Consider the following 22733-nt stretch of genomic DNA (forward strand, 5'->3'; position numbering starts at 1 on the left):
TGTAATTAAGCAAATAATTAATTTAATATTCAATTCAATTGTATTCAATTTTCTATTATACTTTGATTTAGTTCATTATATGATTACTAAAAATTTTATTTATTAATTAAAAATTAAATTCAATTCAGTTGAATAATGTTCATAAATACAAATGATTACTTCAACAAAGCTCATAAAATGAGATGGGTCGACTCTTAATTGAAATAAAGTTTTATTGATTGGTTACCTTTACTCTATTTAATATAAACTAATTTATATAGAAAAATAAAATTTAAAAATTAATTAATATATATTTATATATATATATATATATATATATATCAAAATTGACATATAATAATTTAAACTATATATAATTAAAATTATAAATGTATAAATATATAACTTAAAAATTATTTAAATTATTTTTATATGAAATGTAACTTATAAGTAAAGGTAAGCATTTGTTTAACTGAGTTAAATCGTTAATTAACTCTAAAAATACTAGGTAAATGGAATTGAATTTTGAGAGAAAATTAAATTTAATGGAAAATATTCATTGTATAAATTTTGTATTATTAACTAATTAATAAAAATATATTAATAAAATTATATTTATAATCATTTTCTAGTTATAAAAATAATAAATATGATTTTATTATTAAAAGAGTAATTAAAAATTAAATGTTATTAATAAAGCTATAAAATATTAATTATAAATAATAAATTATTAAAAAATAATAATTAATATATTAATTAATAAAAATTAGATAAAGGTATATAAATTGGCAATAAAAATTTTTAAAATTATTAATAAAAGTCAAATTAAATAGAATTTATTTTTTAAAAAATAATTAAATTTTATTAATTTATTTAATTATTTAATTATAATTAAATAATGCATACCTGCAGTTACTATTTACATATTTTTATTATTTTTAAAATTACCATACTTAGATTTTTTTTTTTTTTAATTTCCATTATTTGCAGTTTAGCACTGAGCTGCAACGCAACTTGAAAACTAAAGTGAAGAAAGAAGGAAAAATAAATAAATAAATAAATAAAACCAAAAAGCTAAAAAGCCCATGGTTCTATTGACTTTGATCGCCCAAGGGCACCTGAGGGAAGAAAACGCAAGCTCTCTCTCTCTCCAGCCATGAGTCTCTTTGGTCTGGGCAGGTGAGTTGAAAGACTTAAACATTTACTATAATTTTCGCAATCAGTTCATTACGATCGGATCTCTTACGTTTCTCAATCGTTATTCGGATAAGACTACTGATCCATACGCCTTTCTAGCTTTTATTACTTTACTAATCAGTGAATTGTGCTCTTAGTTCTTTTTTTTCTTTTAATTTTTTTATGCGATTGAGTTCTTCGTTAGTGTTGTTGTGGGTAATCTCTGGTGATTTAGTAGAATGCAAATTCACTTCGCTGAAAAGAAATGAAAAGGGTTTTGGTAATTGATTCTGATATTAGATAGTTGAGATTTGATCTTCTTATTTCTGTGTAGATATGTTTGTATTAGTTATGCCAACTTTTGGTTTTATATTGATGATTCTGTTTGCATCCTTGCGATGAATAAATCATCAGTTGGAGGTGGGCATGCACTACTATCATTCAACGATTTTTTTAAAACTTTTATTAGAATGATATCATCATTAAAGCTTCTAATATGGGTATTAATGCTTTGACATTAGGTGTTGGGGTCTAGTTGAATTATTTTGAAGATTTGATAGAAAAATCTATTGCATCTTTTTGAGGAGCAAATGCCCGAATTCTCGGATTTAATGAATGGCATATTTGCCATTAAGTTTGAGATAAAACTTGTCAAAAGTTGAGACCATTGATCCAAATAAGTTTCTACAATATAAAACGCCTAATGATTAATGCTAGAGTACCAACAAAACTCTTAGTTTAAGATTACTCTTATATGATAAATGCAGAGGATATCTCCCTTGCTTGGCGACTGCATGTGGATATACTTAGAACAGTGGTAAAAGTAGTTAATTGGCACAGAAGATTGAAGAATTCATGCTTTCTCATTTCTTTATTCCTTAGTAGTATAGGCGGAAAGCTATATGCTTGAAATTGTTTGGGGATGTCTATTATGCAAATGCAATAGATAGAATATATTATGGAATTTGATTCAAAATAGGAGACATTTGAGAATTGGAGATGATTGAGAAGAGGTGAACAGCTTGCATTTCTGGGTCCTCTTTCAACATTGATTGAAAACTTGTCATTGGCGAATGTCTTATAGTTAGGATTTCTCAAATAAAATGAAGCAACTGATTAAAGCAACCATGTTAAAGGCAAAGCATGAAGATTACATGTTCAAAATTAAAAGATTATCAAAATTATGATTAAGGTTGTCATTGAGGATTGGACAATGTGTAACTAACTGGCTGATATAATCAAAGAGTAACTAATTTGGTCCTTAAGGGTTATAGTTTGCAAGCCTCATTGTAAAGCTTTTCGCGTAAATATAAATTACTAGATTTTCTTTTCTTTCTTTCTTTTTTTTTTTTTTAATAAAAAAAAAAAAAAAAAAAAAACTAATCTAGCTCAAGAGAAGTTAATGCCTCATTTTTCATTACTAGGAGGCTAGATTACATATAAGCCCTTTTTTTGAACATTTTCGAAAGTTGCTGATTAGTTCAGTTTGCTATTCATTTCATATAAACTTTTTTCTTTTTCCTTTAATTTTTATTTACTTTTCCTATTAGCGAATCTGCTAATGAAGTGTCTGTAAACAGAAATCAAAGGACATTCCGCCCCAAAAAGAGTGCACCATCAGGAAGTAAGGTCGGTTTTCATTGTTTAATTAGTAATGTTGGCAATCTCTTCTTTGGTGGCTAAGTGTAATATGATATATGATCTCATATAATGATTTGACTTTCCAAGTGATTATATGTTGCTTGGGCAATTATATTTGTTTTCTTTTGGAAACTGTTAATTATTAATTGACAATTTCTTTTGCAGTTGCATATAGCGAGAATCACTTTGCTATCATTTTTTACTGATGGATGGTTTGAAATGGGCATGTTAGAGGAAATAACATGTTTATGTTTGGAGTTCTACTGTTCAAATTTTTGCAAATTTGGGCAAATGGCTTTTTGATGAATTTAGGACATCCTTGAAATTTCATTGGTAGAGTGGTGAATGTAGGACGCTATTACTGTTTTTGGTTTGAGCATAAGTATATAAAAAAAATGTGAGTTGTGGATACTGGATAGGGAAAGGAAAACTTGTCTCTTCCTACTCCTCAAGAATGTCTAGGTACCTATATATTTTGTTTGAGAAAGATTTCTAGGATGTTGAGAGACTATCTGCTTATCAGAATTTTTTCAGCATGCAATTATTTGAAGTACCTTTGAGTTGTGTCTAAATTAGGAATGTTCCAAGAAGGTGGCGTGTTCTTTATTCTGTGGGCCACTAAATATGAACTTGAAAAATGAAATCTTGTATGTCTAGAGATTCATTTTCACTTTCTGTTGCCTGATTCTTTAGTGGGCAATAAATGTTGCTCAGAATTTGACACTTCTCTTCCCCTCTTTTGGCACTCGTTTTATTAATGGAACCTTTTTTCCCGTCAACTAATAGAAGACAAAAAAATAATTTGGCAACTGTCTCCAAAACATGCTACAATTCACACTAGAATTGGATCGTGAAGAGTCCGACATTGGAAAAGAATAAGGAATTTAAAGGGCTTATAAGGGTGGAAGGCCAGCTAACTAATTGGTTAGTTCTAACCTTTTAGCAATGGCTGGTCCAAGCCCAAGTAAGCCCATCTCACTCCACCCTCTCATTTACCTTTGTTCGTTTAATTCTAGTTTGTGATATGGTATTAGAGTAGATTTGGTCAAATTCAATTCAAGTGTCAAGGTTCCCGGCTGTGTCAAAGTTCAAGGTTCTAGGGGAAGGATTTCAAGTTTCAAGTGTCAACCAAAATGGTTGCCGCTTGAGGGGGAGTGTCAATAGTCCTGCATTGGAAAAGAATAAGGAATTTAAAGGGCTTATAAGGATGGAGCAGTGTAGTCAAAAGCGCAAAAAAAGCTTGCTAAAGCATAAATGCATAGTGCCAAATAGGAAAACACTTTTACATATGCAAAGCGAAGTGCATTTAGTGAAGCGAGGGCTTTTTAAACTTAAAGCACAAAAAAAAAAAAAAAAAAGCGCAAAGAGCCTCAACTTCAATGTCAACAATTCAACATTGGAAGATGTTGAGATTGATTTAGACGAAGATATTGATGGAAATGGTTTTGGAGATGAGGATGAAAATGTTGAGGACTTGAGGGAAGTCTAATGAAGATCTCTAGGTTATGACTATAAATTTGAATATTAAAAATTTTTGGATGTTTGATGATTTCTTAATGGTTTAAATTTTATATAGGGGATTGTATTTTCTTTGTATATTATATTATTAGTTAATTTTTTAATAATTTTGCGCTTCCTCCAATGAAGTGAGCATTTTTTTTGCCCTTTAAGCGATGAGCTTATACATCGCTTTGAGTGCGCCTTACGCTTTTAATTACCTTGGGTTGGAGTTCCAGCTAACTAATTGGTTAGTTGTAACTTTTTAGCAATAGTTGGTCCAAGTCCAAGTATGCCCATCTCACTTTGCTCACTCATTCATCTCTGCCCGTTTAATTCAAGTCATTAATAAGTATCAATATAATGTTACTTATAGCTGCACTGCAAATGGTCAAGTTCTTCAGCTCTTGAGGTCTTTTGGTGTAAATCTGAAATTTTTTAAAGTTAGGATGTAGTTCTACATTTCTGTACTTATTTATTTATTTTAATTTCACAGTGCATATAATTCCTACTTCTAAACATAAATGGAGCAGATAAGATAATAAATGAAGAGGAATTAACAAATATCTAAATATTTATACAATTTATGCAAATGCCACATTAGAAAACAAAAAATTTAAAGAAAGGCAATTTTTATACTGATGGTAGGGTATGGGTGCTAAACTTGTAATGTCCTAGATTATGAGATAGGTAGTCAGCCACTAGTCCATCAGCTCTGTAGTGAAACAACGCATGGCCAAGTGACATGAATTCACTTTTTGATTGAAGAGGGAAAAATCCCAAGAGATTGAAGAAACAGAAAACATATGAGAATGAAGAAGCATCTTTTCTTTATACTGGTTGAATTTGCATGCAATTCAAAAATATATTACAAAATAAAATGAAAGGCGAAAGACCAAAAAAAAAAAAAAAAAAAAATGAAAACACCTTATTATGTATGAATAGAAGAAAGGCAATGTGAAATAACTTTACATGCATCTTTTAAAAGATATTATTATGCTTCATTTATTTTTCCATGCTGTCAAGCAGTAAGAATTCTGAAGTTCTCAAAGAATTAAGCATTCATAGATATTGCAGATATTGGAGGACAAAATCTGGGAAAAAATTTAAAAAAAGGGCAAATTATTTTTTCGTGCCCGTGTTATGCTATAATTAGTAGAGCTGAATGGCAAAAAAAGATACATATAGCCAACCCCAACTAGTTTGGGATTAAGGTTTAGTTGTTGTTGTTGACTTTGTGTTATGCTATAATTAATATTTGGGTCCTTGTATTTTGAAAAATATCAAAATAGATGAAAATGTCCCTAAACTTTGGTTTTGTAGTACATTTTCATTCCTCCATCCATTTTTGTCAACTGAACCATTAGTTAAGGGACTTAAAGGTGGTCAATGAGGGGCTAAGGTGTTAATAATGGTAAAAATTTAGGGACATAAGTGTTCATAATGGTAAAAATAGGAAAGAAATAATAATTTATCGTTAACAGCAAAAGTTGAGAAAAATGGATGGTAGATGAAAGTGTATGACAGAATCAAAACTTAAGGGCATTTTCTTCTATTTTCCAAATGAAAAATTAATTTATCCTTTAAAAAAAGGTGAAGTGGACAATAAGGAGATAATTTTAGTTAAAGACAAATAGTTGTTAAATAAGGAGTATAATAACTTAGACATGATGCATACATTTTACGAGGATAACTGATTTGAAATAGATACGAAGATAATGGATTTCTGATTTAAGGAAGTTGGTGGAGATTGGAGACTCGAAAAGGAAATAAGGTGAAGAGCGGAGAGAATAATTAAATTTACATATAGGGAAGCTAGCTTATGTATATATTGCAGTACAACGGTATTCATTAATAACAAAGACAAAGTATAGCGGTTGTTATTAGAAGGCATGTTGAGCAAGGGAGATGTACATTCTATATATGATAAGGTAAAACAAGCTGTGATCTGGAAATTAATGACGATTTAAGCAGGAGGGTTGTAGACGCAAGGAAATTCTTTTGATAAGAGTTAATATCCAGTCAATTGAACAATTGGTTGGCCCATGTGGTTAAAATTTTAATTTACTTGCTGCCATTTTGAGTGTTAAAATGACAAAGAGACAGCTCAGTCCAATGCTGGAGTTACTGGCCTGTGCTTCTGGCTTCTATTTATAATATACAGTACTATATCACTGAACTGCTTTCTGTGTTTTCGTTTTGAAATTTTAACTTGTTATGATGCAGGGTGCACAACTTAGAAAGCACATTGATGCCACCCTAGGTAGCGGAAACCTGAGGGAAGCTGTAAGACTTCCTCCTGGGGAGGATTTGAACGAGTGGCTTGCTGTAAACAGTAATCTCTCTCTCTCTCTCTCTCTCTCTCCCTCCCTGGATAACTTAATCTTCTAAGGCTTTCTTTTTGATTTATCACCACAATCTGTTGCTTTAGTGTGGCATGATGTAATTCTGTGATAATCTAACTGTTTATTGTTTAGCTGAACGTTTGAATACTTTTACTTTTTTATTCATTTTCCGCCAAGTTTTTTCTTTATTGCAAACTTCTTTCTAAAATTAGAATCTGAAAGTTAGGTTTTTGGATTCCCCCATTTCAGCTGTGGATTTCTTCAACCAGGTGAATCTTCTCTATGGGACCCTCACAGAGTTTTGTACTCCGGAGAACTGTTCTACAATGTCTGCAGGCCCCAAGTATGACATGCAAATCAACTGCTTTTGTACCATTTTATACTGCTTTATAGTTGGCTCATATAAATTCTATTATTATATCTTATAAAGGGGTTAATCATCTGAAAATCCAAAACTTTGGTCCAAGTGTCAATTACAGCCAATTCTTTTTCTCTTTTTCAATAAATATCTATTCCTACTTCAATACTAGTGTTAGTTATGGCCAGTCAAGAAGCAGTGTGTGCCAAAGCATTCTAGTGGTTGAAATAAACTGTGTTATGCATCAAATGTGAAAAAGGGAGCAAAATAAAACGTGGGAGAGAGATTGAAAAATAATACCTTCTTTTTATTATTTGTAATCTTAGGGGGTATTTAACAGATTTGGTGAATATTAAATATTATAATAATTCAGAATGTCTGATCAGCAAGCATTTTTCATATTCATAAAATAGTCTACTTCAGTAGAACGGGAGCTGTGGCATACGTTATCACTTGGTTGGCCATATTTGACATCAATGCTAAGTTGATATCATTGACTTAAAAAAAAGGAATTAGTCAATATTGATAAACAAGTTTTGGCTTTTTTTTTTTTTTAAATGTAACTGACCCTTTATAAAGTTTTTACTAAATTGTTTGTGACTTCTTCTTTTTCTTTTCCATTGACCGGATTTCCTCTAGTGATTGGAACTCTTTGTTTAAGAATCCAACAACTTAGATCAATTGGATTTAAACTTTAGAGAGGAAAATAGAGAGAAAATTTACGAAGTGTAGGATGAAGCATCTTCATGAAACCTTCAATCTGGATGAAGTTTAAAAAAAAAAAAAGGAGCTGTGCCTTCTTTGGATTTTTAATTAAAGAAATGATAACACAGGACTAGTCATATTAATTTTTTTAATATGACCATTGACCATTTGAAGATCAATATTCTCCAAAATACCTTTTTTTTTTTATTACCTTAAGAAAATAAAAAAGAAACAAAATTCCCATGTCCCCCATACTATAAACACACACACACACACACACACCCCCTTCTCATCTTTTAAATTGTTCTAACTTGGTAGCTTTTTGGCTTCCTGGGCCAACACTTGAATGAAAGCTGCTAAACTACTTTCTTCCTTGCCTCTAGCCACAGAGAAAAATGTAAATGTTTGTAATTTTTATATCTCCGTTTTCCTTTTTAATTTTTAATCAATTTCACACCTTGTCTCTGTATAATTGTTCATTTATGATAATGCAATAGTTGATAAATGCTTAAGATCACTTACTTTTGGGCTTATATTGTATTTTTTGCTAGCGTAATCTGGTATAGTGAATTGAGTGCAAAACATCATTGTTTATTCAAATTATAATGATAGTATTATATTGGTGTGTATTGAATAGATTTAAGAATACGAATCTCTATATGGGATAAAGCCTATATTAGCATTCTACACATTATTATTAAAAACTTGCTAATTATTGTTGAATTCATTTTGTTTGGACTTTGGCATGCTTCTTGTTATGGTAATCAATCTGAAACTCAAATTGAACTCTATGAAGATATGAGATTTTCAGGCCAAAAATTAGTTTTGAATGGGGCATAATGGTCAAAATAGATATTATGATTTCCTTTGTTATCTTTTGACAATCCAAATATGGAATATTTAAAATCTCTCTCATCCCTTCTGAACTGTCTAACATCTATTTTTTTATTTTTCTATCCCATGGTTTAAACAAATAACTTTTCCTTTACAATCTAACAAAACCTCTCAATGTAAGTGAAGCAAAACATGAGGGAAAAGAAAAATAATACACTCATGTAAAGACTAACATAACTTAATGAAACACATTAAAACTCTCAACCTTTGTATTCTAGAATTATTCTCAAAAATTTGGAAAATCTGAATGCCTAACTATTTATGTAACAGGTCAGAGAATTTGTTTTTTTTGCCATTCACAATAAATACTTGCGAGACCTTATGTTATTGAATATTGTCTTTAAATGTTTCATCATTTCCAAAAGGAGGTGTAATTCACACTTCAGTTCCACATTCCTTAATTAAACTTGAGTGACATATTTATCCTTTCACTTATTTCCTGCATTTGGCTACATGCTTTATATTAAATTTGAACAGAGTGCTAGGCAAATTACATTAATTTCATTTTAATATGGGCTTATGTAAGTGATTGAGTTACTTTACACATTAAAATGATTAGCCAGTAGCCATTTTAATGTTTTAACACAATCATTTATATTTATCCTTTCATCTTTATATTTTTCCAATTTGGGACAAAGATTCCTAACACTTTATAGTATAGAGAGTCTTTTTGTTCAATTGTTTATTCATTTATGGATGTGGGGATGGCACATCTTTTGCAAAATGCTTGGACGGTTTTTGTTGCGTTCCACTCCTATCTTCTAAAAAAAATTACAGTATTTACTCTTGGTTTGCCACAAAAGTTTTACTTTCCATACGGTCAATGCACTTATGTTTGCCCTTAGGTTAGGCCTTAGTCTTCCATTCAAGTCCAGCCTTTTGTACTCAAGACTCAAGAGAATATGTATCAATTTGCCATTCGCAATAAATACATGTGAGACCTTATGTTATTGAATATTGACTTTAAATGTTTCAATATCTCCAAAAGGAGGTGTTGTTCACGCTTATTGGCATGTTGTCCTTTCACTTATTGCCTGCATTTAAATATGTGCTTTATGTTACATAACAGCATGCAAACTTACTAAAACAGAGGAATAGGGAGAGAAAAAGATAAAAATAGATGAGAAAAGAGAAGAAAAGAATAGATGAGAAGAGATATAGATTGGATGAGAAGAGAAAGAATATTTCATAAATGAGAGATAACTTTGATTATTAATGATCTTCGATAATCTCCTCTTTACAAGAAGTTCCTATTTATACTTCTTTGGATCTTGCTTTCTACAGTTACAACTAACTGGAGAGTAATTACAATAGACTAGTACAATAGAATCTCCTTATTTAACTACTGGACTAACTCCCTAACTGCTATACTCCTTACTCATAACATTCCCCACTCCTTGAAATCATTCTTGTCCTCAAGAATGAAGAAAATGCTGGAAATTGAAATGAATTTCAGGCGTTGCCTTCTCATCAGCTGACAGAATGTGAGGATCTCACATAGCATCTTCTGTTGGCTAGTTAATTCCTTGAATTTTGGAATACCAAATGTTAATTTCCATCATATGGTTCAATTGAAATATCCCATAGAATTGGCCAAAAGTTGCAGGTGATATTATGAATTATTAATAAACAAAGAAATAATATTTATTTTTCCTTTTTCTTCTCCAAATTTCCCATACTTGTTCCTTCAAGATTACAATACCATTTGATGGCTTGACTTTCTTCCTTTCCCTTCTTGATATTTCCCATTCATCTTCCATGAGACTTGTAGGATTACAATAGCTGAATTCACTATCATGGCTCTTAAAATTTTGCCACTTGCTTATAGTTCCCACGCTTTTTGTGGCTCCTTTATCTTTCCTGTTTTCAAGAATCCCTAAAAGTTTCTGCAGCAAGAATTTCAGATTTAGCTTGTGCATTCCCCATAGCAAACTCTAGTTTCCTATCATCACCATCTTCATGTTTCTCCTCATATTCCTCTTTTGCACTAGACAAATCAGAAACAAAACCTGCTCCTACTCTACATCAGTGCACTTATCTTATTGGAAATTTCATCAAGGGCATCTTGTTCTTCACTTGACTTTTCAAGAATTGGATCCCCATTAGGATCCTCATCATTAAAGACTGCAATATCCTCCTTTGCCACTTGAATTGCTTTAACCAATTTATCCATATCTCTTGAAATAACTTCTCATATTTCTCTAATTTTTGTAAGAACAATTCTTCCTGTCTTTTTAATCCTCTGTTGACAATTTCCATAATCCTATTAAGTAACTTTTGTTCCCAAGATTGGTCTTCCATGATCTTCTTGTAGAAGGCTTGGTAGGATGTTGGAAAATTTTGCTTCTTAGAGAAGAAATTTATAGGGACTGGGGAAGAAAAGTTTAGTCGGAAATAAAGATTTCAAGAATTTCAAGAAAGAATAGAGAAAAACCCTAACACTACCCAAGAATTAGAAAATTGGTATTGTAAGAATTTAGAAGTAATTGCAGATGAAGATTGTGAAGATAGAGTCGCAAGAAAGGAAGAATTTACAAGAAAGAGAAATTATGGGAAAAGGTAGAAGAACAGAAAAGAAAACTGAACAGAGGAAAGAAAAGAGAAAACAGAAGAAAGGAGAATTTCAAGAAACAGGTTTCTTGAAATGTGGTAAGTGAAAAATTAAAGAAGAAAAATAGAAGAATGAACCAGAAATTAACAGAAGAAGAAAGAAATTTGATTCAAGAATTTCAAGGAGAAGGAAGAAGAAATATAGGTGAGAAAGGAAAGAAATTTCAGGGAGAGAAGGAAGAAGAAATGGAGGGAAGAAAGGGAAGAAATTTCAAGGAAGAAGAAAAGAAGGAATAGAGGGAAAGAAGAGAGAGAGAAAGAAAAACCTGGAATTCTGGAATTTTGGAAGACTCCCATGAATCTTGCCAGAGTTGTGACTCTCGCAGAAAATATTGGAGGCAAACCCAGCTCTGATCAGGGCTCTAATACCAATTTGTTATATAACAGCCTGCACACTTATTCAAATAGAGGAATAGGGGGAGACAAAGATAGAAATAGATGAGAAAAGAGAAGAAAGGAATAGATGAGAAAAGAGAAGAAAGGAATAGATGAGAAGATATATAGATTGGACGATAGGAGAAAAAAAAAATATTTCAGAGATGAGAAATATCTTTGATTATTAATGATCTTGAATAATCTCCTTTTCACAAGTAAGTTCCTATTTATACTTCTTTGAATCCTGCTCTCTACAGTTACAACTAACTGGAGAGTAATTACAATAGACTAGTACAATAGAATCTCCCTATTTAACTACTAGACGAACCCCCTAACTGCTCTATTCCTTACTCGTAGCATTTTACAGGATGGAGAGTGTTTTTGTTCTATTCATTATTCATTTATGTATGTGGAGATGACACATCTTTTGCAAAATGCTTATGCAGTTTTCATTGTATTCCTCTCCTTTCTTCTGGGAAGATAAAAGTATTTATTCTTGGTTCAGGACAAAAGTTTGCTTGCCTTTCAAAACTCATTCTTGTTTGTCTTTAGGTTAGGCCTTAGTCTACCATGCAAGTTCAGTTTAGGATTCATGATTTGACAATGAAACTTTACAGGTATGAGTATAGATGGGCAGATGGCGTACAAATCAAGAAACCTATTGAAGTTTCTGCTCCAAAATATGTTGAATATTTAATGGACTGGATTGAAGCTCAGCTTGATGATGAATCGATATTTCCTCAAAAGCTTGGTAATAATCATCAGATCTGTACTGATGTCTCTTTTGTACATGCACACACAGACAAACACCCACACACTTTCTCTTCCCTCTGGCCAAAGTGCTGCTGCCATCTAATGGAAAAATAGTTGGCTTCTCTGGTCATGGAGTGTTACTTTGCATTAGGACTTACGTCAAATTTTATCAATGGAAAAAATTTGAAATTGGGATGCCCTTTCTGTGAAAATATAATGACTACAAGGAGGACAACTATGCTGATTTTACTAAAGCTATAAAAAACTGCCATCACTGCCTTTGCCACCAGTAATCGAAGTTTAGAACTGTTATATCAACCTCAGTATGGTGCTGGTGGGCAATGGATATATATATTAAATAAGTTATACTAAATTCATCATTTTAAAATTTTCAGGTGCACCGTTTCCGCCCAACTTCAAGGAGGTTGTCAAGACGATATTCAAACGACTTTTCCGTGTATATGCTCACATTTATCACTCTCACTTTCAGAAAATTGTGAGCCTCAAAGAGGAAGCCCATCTGAACACATGCTTCAAGCATTTCATATTGTTTACCTATGTGAGTTCTTTATCTCTTAATTTGACCAAGTAATTAGCATTGATTCTACTGTCATTATTATACACACACAACTATGTGCATGTACTCACCCATGCACTAAACTAAGCTTTGCTTTAGGAAGGTCATCTTTCATAATGTTCAAACTTTGCCTATGCCATATTTTTGTGTGAATATTATTGCAAGAACTCATTTCTTGTAATGACCTTGTCCTTAATGCTTGATTTTTTGCTCTGATATTGCTCTTACTTTCTGGTATGTGTAGCTTTAAGTGTTCATTTTTCTTTGGGATTTTGATTTTCTTAAAAGGTTGGGTACTAAGATTCATCATATAAAACTAAAGTTCTAATATTAAATACACAAGTACCTCAAATAGTTTGATAATAGTTCCAGTAAATGTAGAGATGATAATAATAATAATAATAATAATAATAATAATAATAATAATAAGGCTTAGATATAGGAATAGGTTAATGTTAAAAAGTAATGCAATAATTTAATTAGTCATAGACAAATCAATGTAGGAATATTAAGTTTATGATTGGAGCAATATTAACAAAAAACTATTTGGGAAATGAATATTAACATTGACTTCAAAATCAGTGCCTAGACATAATGCTGTGTATAGTTGGGAGGATGGAAGGGTGGAAGGAAATGTATTTTGATTCTATATATATCAAGATGCATTTCTCTCCTTACAACCTTGAGCATGCGTTTTTGGATTACTTTTTTAATTATAATAGTATTGAGTCTATCAATGTGGTAAGGAAAACCGTTTTTATGTTTGTTAAAATTTTAATCTATTATGGCACATCCAGTCATTGGAAAATTGCCAAGACACTTGATTGCGAATCTTTTTTCTGTTTAAACACTCGGGTACATGAGAAAAAAAAAATGAAGGGACCCAAATAGAAAATTTTCAAAATTTAAGCATTTAAAATGTTCATTTCCTGAGTATAAATGAACGTTTATAATGCTACCAGGGGGAAAAAAAAAAATAATATTATGGTGTTTTTTTAGAAAATTTCTCTATTAGTTGTTCAATCTTTAATGATCATATATTAGAATTTAAAATTAACAAAAAAATGTTAGGGCCCTAGCAGCTACCTAAATTCTGGTAATGATCTTTTATAGATTACTAATGATCAATAGCAACAAAGTAGATGCCCTTGAGGCAAGGATTTTGGTTTAAATTTATTTGTGGGGTGGTGGAATTGGTGAGTGTGGCAGTTATATGGTTTGTAGAGAATAGTAATTGATGGTTAAGAATACGCCTCAACGAGTGGTGGTGATCAGGGGTTTGAAGTTTGGCTGTGATTGTTGGCTAAAGCAAAGAGGTGGGTGGCGGTAATGAATTTCAGTGACTTTGAATCTCTTGGGAGTAGCCAGAGAAGAAAGGTAGGGGATGGCTAGCTTCTGAACCTAGAAGATGACTTAGCCTTTTACTTGTTGAAAATTCTAACATTTGTTGATTAAATGAAGAATAAAATTAAGCTAGCAAATTTGCTTAATAATGAAAAGATTAAAATAACATATTTTTATCCTTATTTTGTACATTAATTTTATACCCAATGTGCAATTGTTGACTGTATTCTTTATATTGTTCGATTTATTTTTGGTGTAGGAATTTGGGTTAATTGACAAGAAGGAGCTTGCACCTCTCCAGGAGCTTATAGAATCCATAATCGTTCCTTACTGAATAGGGGTATGTGTAATTGTGTATCCCAAGAAATATTTTATATTAGAGATACATATTAAAACTGAGTAAATAATATTAGAGATAAATGTGAGCTGAATAAGTACTCTTGTGAGTCTGTGATTAGCAATTTGACTTTGCAGTCTCCTGTACTGTTACTGAAAAAAATTGTGTTATATGGTTGCCTTTCATTTTCTCTAGTTATTTCAGCAGCAATTTCTTTTTTTTTTTTTTTTCTATAATTAGTACTTAAACTCGAAACTTCATAATTCTGAAGGCAACTTGAGCATTACTGAGATAAAACTCATTATTATCATAGATCAAGTAAAATATGAAACTAAATGAAATTTTGGCAAGAAAGGGATTGCTGATTGGAGCTTATAACGTCTGAAAATGGTATTTTTTAAATGAATATATATATATATAACTTTGCCTAAGTAGTTTGTGCTTAGTCGGTCTCAAGTTCAGATAAAGGAGGAGGGTTGTGGTAGGTAACAACCAGTATAAAAATTTCGTTACACCGCATGATATGGATTCAAATGATATAAGCGTTGCGGTGTTCTTTATTTGCGATGCGCTACATTGGAAATCGGGTATAGTGAGAAATATGTAAAGTGGTAGGGCGTTCATCGAAAGCGACGCGCTATGCCGACACTCAGGTGTGGTATTAAATGAGCAAGGGTTTCCACATTATGGACTGGTGTGCGTAAAAAAGTTAGTCCATATGACAGAAAGTAGAACAGATAGTGGAACAGAATACAAGATAGGCATAGAGAATAATAGAAGATATTATAGAAGGAGAATCAGGATTGATACTTGGAATGTTGGATCACTTACAGGAAAATTAATAGAGCTTGTGGATACCTTGAAAAGGAGAAGGGTGAATATTGCTTGCATTCAGGAGACTAAATGGGTATAAGAGAAAAGCAAGGAAATGGGTAATTCATGGTACAAACTGTGGTTTACTGGAAATGAGAGGAATAAGAACGGAGTGGGCATAATCATAGACAGAACATTGAAAGATGCTGTAATAGCCGTAAAAAGAGTAGGAGATAGAATTATACTAGTAAAGCTAGTACTATAAGGAAAAATAATAAATGTAGTTAGTGCTTATGCCCTACAAATAGGACTAGATAGTGAGAGTAAACAAAGATTTTGGAAAGATATGGATTATCTATTGCAAAGCATACCGAATGAAGAAAATATTTTCATCGGTGAAGATTTGAATGGATATGCAGGAACTAATAGGCAAGGTTATGAGAATATTCATGGAGGTTTTAGTTTTGGCAGCCGAAATGAAAAGGGAAAAAGCATCCTAGATTTTGTTATGGCATACAACATAATATTAGCAAATACCTACTTTATAAAAAGAGAATCACATATAGTGACTTTTAAAAGTGATAACATAGAAGTCAAATTGACTTCCTCTTAACCAGGAAGACAAATAAAGCTCTATACAATGATTACAAGGTCATTCCAGGAGAGGCCTTAATAAGTCAACATCTGTTATTGGTCTTGGATGTCAAGTTTAGGAACAATTCAAGTAAGGTTAGAAGAAATAGTGTAGCTCGAACAAAGTGGTGGGAGTTCAAAGGAGTAAAACAAGTGAAGTTCAAAAATGAGCTTCTTGAGTCCAAAGCATGGAAGCTGGATGTGGAGTCCAATGATATGTGGATACAAATGGCATCAAAGATTAGAGAAGTAGCTAGAAAAGTACTTGGAGAGGATATGGACCACCATCAAAAGAGAGATGGTGGTGGAATGGAAAAGTACAAAAGACAATGAAGAGAAAGAGGGAATGATATAAGAAATTACTTAAGTGTGATAATAATGAGGCATATGAACAGTACAAGATAGCAAAGAAAAAGGCAAAAAAGGCAGTTAGTCAAGTAATAGCATAGGCCTTTGAAAAGTTAAATGGAAAACTTGGAACTAAAGAAGGGGAAAAAGATATTTATAGATTAGTAAGGAGGAGAGAAAAGAAATGTAAAGATCCCAATCAAGTTAGGTGCATTAAGGATAAAGAAGGAAAAGTGATGGTGAAATATGAGGACATTAAAGAAAGATGATGAAATTATTTTAATGTTCTCTTTAACAATAGTCAAAGTGGTAATAGCGTGAATATAGATTACAAAGCAATAGAAAAGAATATGAATTATATTAGAAGGATTGGATCTTTAAAAGTAAAAGAAGCACTTAAGAGAATGAAAGTGAGTAAAGTCTGTGGACCCGATGGAATACCAATTGAAGTGTGGAATTATTTGGGAGATATGGGAGTGGCATGGTTAACTAAATTATTTTATAAGATTCTAAACTCAAAGAAAATGTCTGATGAATGAAGGATGGGTATTTTAATACCTATTTTTAAAAATAAGGGAGAAATACAGAGTTGCTTAAACTATAGGGGAATTAAACTCATGAGCCATACTATGAAGTTATGTGAGAGTCTCGTGGAACATCGACTACGTCATGACACTTCTATCTCTCCCAATCAATTTAGCTTCATACTCGGTCGTTCAACTATGGAAGTGATCTTTCTCATTAGAAGATTGATGGAGAAATATAGATATGTGAAGAAAGATCTACACATGGTTTTTATCGATTTGAAGAAGGCTTATGATAGTGTTCCAAGAGATGTCTTATGGAAAGTGTTAGAACAAAAGATGGTATCTATTAGGTGCATACAAGTGTTGAAAGATATGTATGAATGAGCAACTACTGTGTGCACAATGGGAGATGACACAAGAGATTTTCCTGTCTCAATTGGATTACACCAAGGTTCAACTGTAAGCCCTTACCTTTTTACATTAGTTTTAGATGAATTGACGAAACATATACAAGAGAGTATCCCTGGGTGCATGATGTTTGGAGATGATATAGTTCTGATAGATGAGATGCGAGAATGAGTCAATAGAAAGTTAGAGCTCTAGAGTCAAAGGGTTTTAAGTTAAGTAGAACAAAGACATAATACATGCATTGCAAGTTTAGTGAAGGCCGAACTGGTGATAGGGAAGAAGTTAGTTTGGATAGAGTAGTACTACCCCAAAGTAATCAGTTTAAACATCTCGGCTCAATCCTTCAAGTAGATGAGGGATGTGAGAAGGATGTTAATCATAGGATTAAAGCCAGATGGTTGAAGTGGAGAAGTGCCACGAGAGTTTTATGTAATCGCAAGATTCCCAATAAGTTGAAAAAAAAATGTTACCGTATAGCCATACGACCGACCATGTTATATGGTAGTGAGTGTTAAGTATTAAAGGAGTCGTATGTGTATAAGATAAGAGTGGCGGAGATGAGAATGTTTTAAGGTACATACAAGTGTTGAAAAATATGTACGAAGGAGCAACGACTGTGTGCATAATGGGAGAGGACACAAGAAATTTTTCTATCTCAATTGGATTACACTAAGGTTCAGCTGTAAGCCCTTACCTTTTTACATTAGTTTTTGATGAATTGACGAAACATATACAAGAAAATATCCTTTGGTGCATGATGTTTGGAGATGATATAGTTCTAATAGATGAGATGCGAGAAGGAGTCAATAGAAAGTTAGAGCTCTAGAGTCAAAGGGTTTTAAGTTAAGTAGAACGAAGATATAATACATGCATTGCAAGTTTAGTGAAGGCCGAACTGGTGATAGGGAAGAAGTTAGTTTGGATAGAGTGGTACTGCCCCAAAGTAATCACTTTAAATATCTCGGCTCAATCCTTCAAGTAGATGAGGGATGTGAGGAGGATGTTAATCATAGGATTAAAGCCAGATGGTTGAAGTGGAGAAGTGTCACGAGAGTTTTATGTAATCGCAAGATTCCCAATAAGTTGAAAAAAAAAATTTTATCGTATAGCCATACGACCGATCATGTTATATGGTAGTGAGTGTTAAGTATTGAAGGAGTCGTATGTGTATAAGATAAAAGTGGCAGAGATGAAAATGTTAAGGTAGATGAATGATCATACCAGATTAGATAAAGTCCGTGATGAGAGTATTAGAGAAAATGTAAAAGTTGTGCTAATTGAGGATAAGTTGAAAAAAGGAAGATTGAGGTGGTTTGATCATGTGAAACGTAGACATACGAAGGCTCTAGTTAAACAAGTAGAGCACATTAGGTTAGGGGATAGAAAGAAAAGAAGGGGTAGACCTAAACTGACTTAGAGGAGAGTAGTACAACATGACCTAGAAGCATTACACATTTCCGAGAATTTAACCCAAAATAGTTTAGAATAGAGAAAAAGAATCCATATAGCCGACTCCAAATGTTGGGATAAAGGCTTAGTTGAGTTGAGATATATATATATATATATATATATATATATATATATATATAAAGCAAAGAAATATTTCCAAAGAAATGACACGTGTCACTTTCTTTAAAAGGTATATCACATGTCACATTTCATAAATACTCTTTTTTCATATTAATTATTATTTAATTTTTTTTATTTCTCTTTTAATTATCATTATTATTCACAATACTATTTTAATATTTATAATTTAAATTATTAATTTTTTAATTTAATTTTTAAAATTTAATTTTTAAAATTTAAGACCTTTGTAATTAAATATAATATTTAAAAATTATTTATATTATTTTATAAACACTCATTATTATTTAATTTTTTTATTTTTTTAATTATCATTAGTAGTTATAATAGTATTTTAATATTTATGATTAAAATTATTTATTTTTAAATTTAATTTTTAAAAAATTAAGATTTTTTTATAATTAAATGTAATATTTAAAAATTATTTATATTATTTTTTTTTAAATTTATTTATACAAAAATATTATTTATCATATGTTATGCTTAATAATAATAATAATAATAATAATAATAATAATAATAATAATAATAAAAGGTCATTAATAATCATTAATTTAAGAAAATTGACCACCAAATCCCATAATAATAATAAATATTTTCATTTATATAAATTATTATTTATTTTTTAATTTTTATTTTAATTATTATTATTATTTACAATACTACCTTAACATTTATAATTTAATTTATTATTTTTTTTTAATTTTAATTTTTACAAATCAAAACATTTTATAATTAAATATAATATTTAAAAATCATTTATATTTTTTTTTATAAATACTAATTATTATTTAATTTTGTATTTCTTTTTTAATTATCATTATTATTTATAATATTATCTTAATATTTATGATTTAAATTATTTTTTTTTAAATTTAATTTTTAAAAATTAAATCTTTTATAATTAAATATAACATTTAAAATTTATTTATATTATTTTTTTATAAATTCATTTATATAAAAATACTATCTGTCACATGTTACCCTTCATAATAATAATAATAATAATAATAATAATAATAATAATAATAATAGTAGTAGTAATAATAATTTAAAATAATAATAATAATAATAAAATGTTATTAATGGCTATTAATTTAAAGAAAATTGACCATTAATTTATGATCTCATAATCAACTATCATATAATTTAATCAACCTTAAATTATTTCATATCTTTAATAAATATTTTTATTACATTATTATATTTTTTATTATTTTTATTATGAAATTTTTATTAAAAATTTTGAGAGACAAAAAGTGTAGTTTAAATAAAAAGTTATAAAATTAAAATATAGAGATTTGACTTATTTATAACTAGGATGTATTATTTTTTATGTTAATAATTTTATATTTTTTTTTATTTCACTTCTCTAAGATTAATTAATGCTTATTATTATTATTATCATTATGGTCAACTTATAATAATTTAATTGAAACGATAAAGTAAATAGAAAACATTTTACTGTTATAAAAATTGAATTTGAATGTTTGTTACCGTTTTTTTAATTAAATAATATTTAATTATAAATTATTTTTTTATTTAAATGGTTTTTAGTTATTTGTCTATATATAGTATGTCATATGAGACATTTAATACACATCAAGTACTCTATTTTCACAAAGTATTTTAATTTTATTTAAATGCTTTTAATTTTTTTATACTATTTTTTTATTATTTCTTTTAAAAATTATTAGTTATTATTCTCAAAATTTATTTATTTAAATATATTTAATTATTATTTATTTAATTATTATTTTTTATAAATTTTTTATTTAATATTTCTTAAACTTTTGAATATTTTATTTCATTATAATTATATATCGAATACAATGATACCTAATATTTTAATTATCCATATTTTATTATCATTAATTTTTAATAAAATTTTTTTTAATTTTAATTAAATATTTATATTTATATTTTTATGGATAAATTATCTTTTAACTATATTTTTATATAAAAATAGATAAATAATCTTCTTATTATTTCAAAGATAAATTGTAAATGTCACGACCCAACCTATGGGCCGGACCGGCACTAGGACCTGGGCCAGCCTAAAGCCCCCGAGGCCCGTAGTAAGCCTAACTGTTCATTAACCCAACTCTAAGGCCCATTTGGGCCCAATATCAAGAAAACAAACGGACAGAGTCCGGCCATAAAATGAACTTTCCAACGGGGAGTTTTCGATTCACCCGACCTGTAAACATAATAATTACTAAATTGGGGAGCTCAGCTCACCCTCCACATACTCATATCCTCATAAAAATAAATGGGAGCTCAGCTCCCTCATCCAATCCATCAAACATGCATATCATTATACGTTTATAGGTCCAACATGATAATAATATTACAGACCATAATCAAATAAATACTTCTAACACATGCGGAAATTCTAGGAGTAAATAAAATTACACAAATATTGATAAACAACCTGCGAAGGAGAAAAGCAGGTTAACCAAAATAAAATCCTCTGTGCTTTGAAAAATATTGAACAGGAGTGAGCGTTTGACTCAGAGAGTAAAATATCAATTTTAACCATAATCTCTATAACTATCTAAAACTAATGCACCCTGTAGAGTGAAATGCAACATCAACATCATTTTTACATCATAACATCAAAAAGGTAATTTGGAGCACTCACGCACCCTGTAGCATCAATCATAACATATGGGAGCTGATCCCCTATACAGCTCTATTAAATCCAACCTGGTGCCAGCGAAGAACTCAAGGCGGACTTTCGCTTAATAAACCAAATCGAGGGTCCTAGCGAAGAACTCAAGCCGTGACTACCGCTCGAAGGATCGGGTCCCAGCGAAGAACTCAAGCCGTGACTACCCGTCCTATCCATAGTCCACACCACATCACACGCACGCCAACGCGCTGCTCGCTCCAAATTACCACAACAACATCATGGCACTTTATGATTATCAATGCATCATAAATCGTGCCTAGAGTTTAACTACATAAATATATGCATATAAGTGATGCATGGGCATGCTGAACATATAATAATATCGAAATTACAATTAAAATTAATATTTTACTCACAGACTTGACAACGGTCACTGTGGCGGCTGGGCGGAGGAAGAAGGCTGTGCCGGCTGACCTGACAATTACATTACAATTTTTAATATAAATGACTCAATACAAACAAAGAAAAAGACCAATACGTCATAAGTCGTGCCGAAAATCCGGCAGAGTCTCCCCTATACCTAGGACCTACCCAACCTGCAAAAGGGCTCAAAACACACTTCTATATTCACAATCCATATGTCCACAACTCAATCACATCACACAGCCCCTCCTGGGCCCACCAAATCAATCATCCATCACAACATGTAAAATTTCAATTTAGTCTCTATAATTGACCATTTTTGCAAAAAACTGCCCAAATAAGCTCTAAAAATTCTAAAACTTTGCCCTGCGGTCCTTAGCAATATTACTAAGCTATTGCAAAAAGAATCATAATTTTCTAAGCTACCACGAATATTTTATGGATTTTTAATCCCATTTAAGCACTAGAAAATTACAAAAAAACAAGGTTCGGGTTTACCTTTGCCGATTCCGACTTCGGGGACGCGCTCGAGTCGTCTGACAATGGGGGGGTAGCCAAAACCTCGGTACAATTCGGAGACTTTTCCGGTAACGGGTAGGTCTGGCCGGAATTTCGCAGACCCGGTCAACTGTCGAATTTCCGCGAATCGAGGATACCTACACGAAGCCCATAACACGGGGGTTAGTACATAAATTTTTCAGAATTTTCTAAGCTCATTAAATGCTCGGAAAAACACTGCGAAGTTCCGTGGGACCCACCGAAAAACGG

The 22733-nt window shown here is 31.0% G+C and overlaps 1 protein-coding gene across 1 annotated transcript; it reads left to right on the forward strand.

Annotated features, from left to right (window-relative positions):
* Nucleotides 1–1018: 1018 nt before the first annotated feature.
* LOC110637249 (MOB kinase activator-like 1B) lies at nucleotides 1019–14776 on the forward strand. Its single transcript, XM_021787273.2, has 7 exons — nucleotides 1019–1158; nucleotides 2736–2784; nucleotides 6520–6628; nucleotides 6888–6981; nucleotides 12198–12331; nucleotides 12729–12892; nucleotides 14514–14776. Exons 1-7 carry the CDS (start codon nucleotides 1136–1138, stop codon nucleotides 14586–14588), a joined length of 648 nt encoding a protein of 215 aa, XP_021642965.1. The 5' UTR covers nucleotides 1019–1135; the 3' UTR covers nucleotides 14589–14776.
* The last annotated feature ends 7957 nt before the right edge of the window (nucleotides 14777–22733 follow it).

This window comes from Hevea brasiliensis, chromosome 18 (genome assembly GCF_030052815.1).
Source record: "Hevea brasiliensis isolate MT/VB/25A 57/8 chromosome 18, ASM3005281v1, whole genome shotgun sequence".
Taxonomy (NCBI): domain Eukaryota; kingdom Viridiplantae; phylum Streptophyta; class Magnoliopsida; order Malpighiales; family Euphorbiaceae; genus Hevea; species Hevea brasiliensis.

Bases quoted from the DNA above. Each gene is read 5' to 3' on its own strand.
- LOC110637249 (XM_021787273.2), top strand. From the start codon at position 1,136: ATGAGTCTCTTTGGTCTGGGCAG. The intron at 6,982-12,197 runs GTATGACATGCA...GAAACTTTACAG, and splicing joins ACAATGTCTGCAGGCCCCAA to GTATGAGTATAGATGGGCAG. The intron at 12,893-14,513 runs GTGAGTTCTTTA...TTTTTGGTGTAG, and splicing joins ATTTCATATTGTTTACCTAT to GAATTTGGGTTAATTGACAA.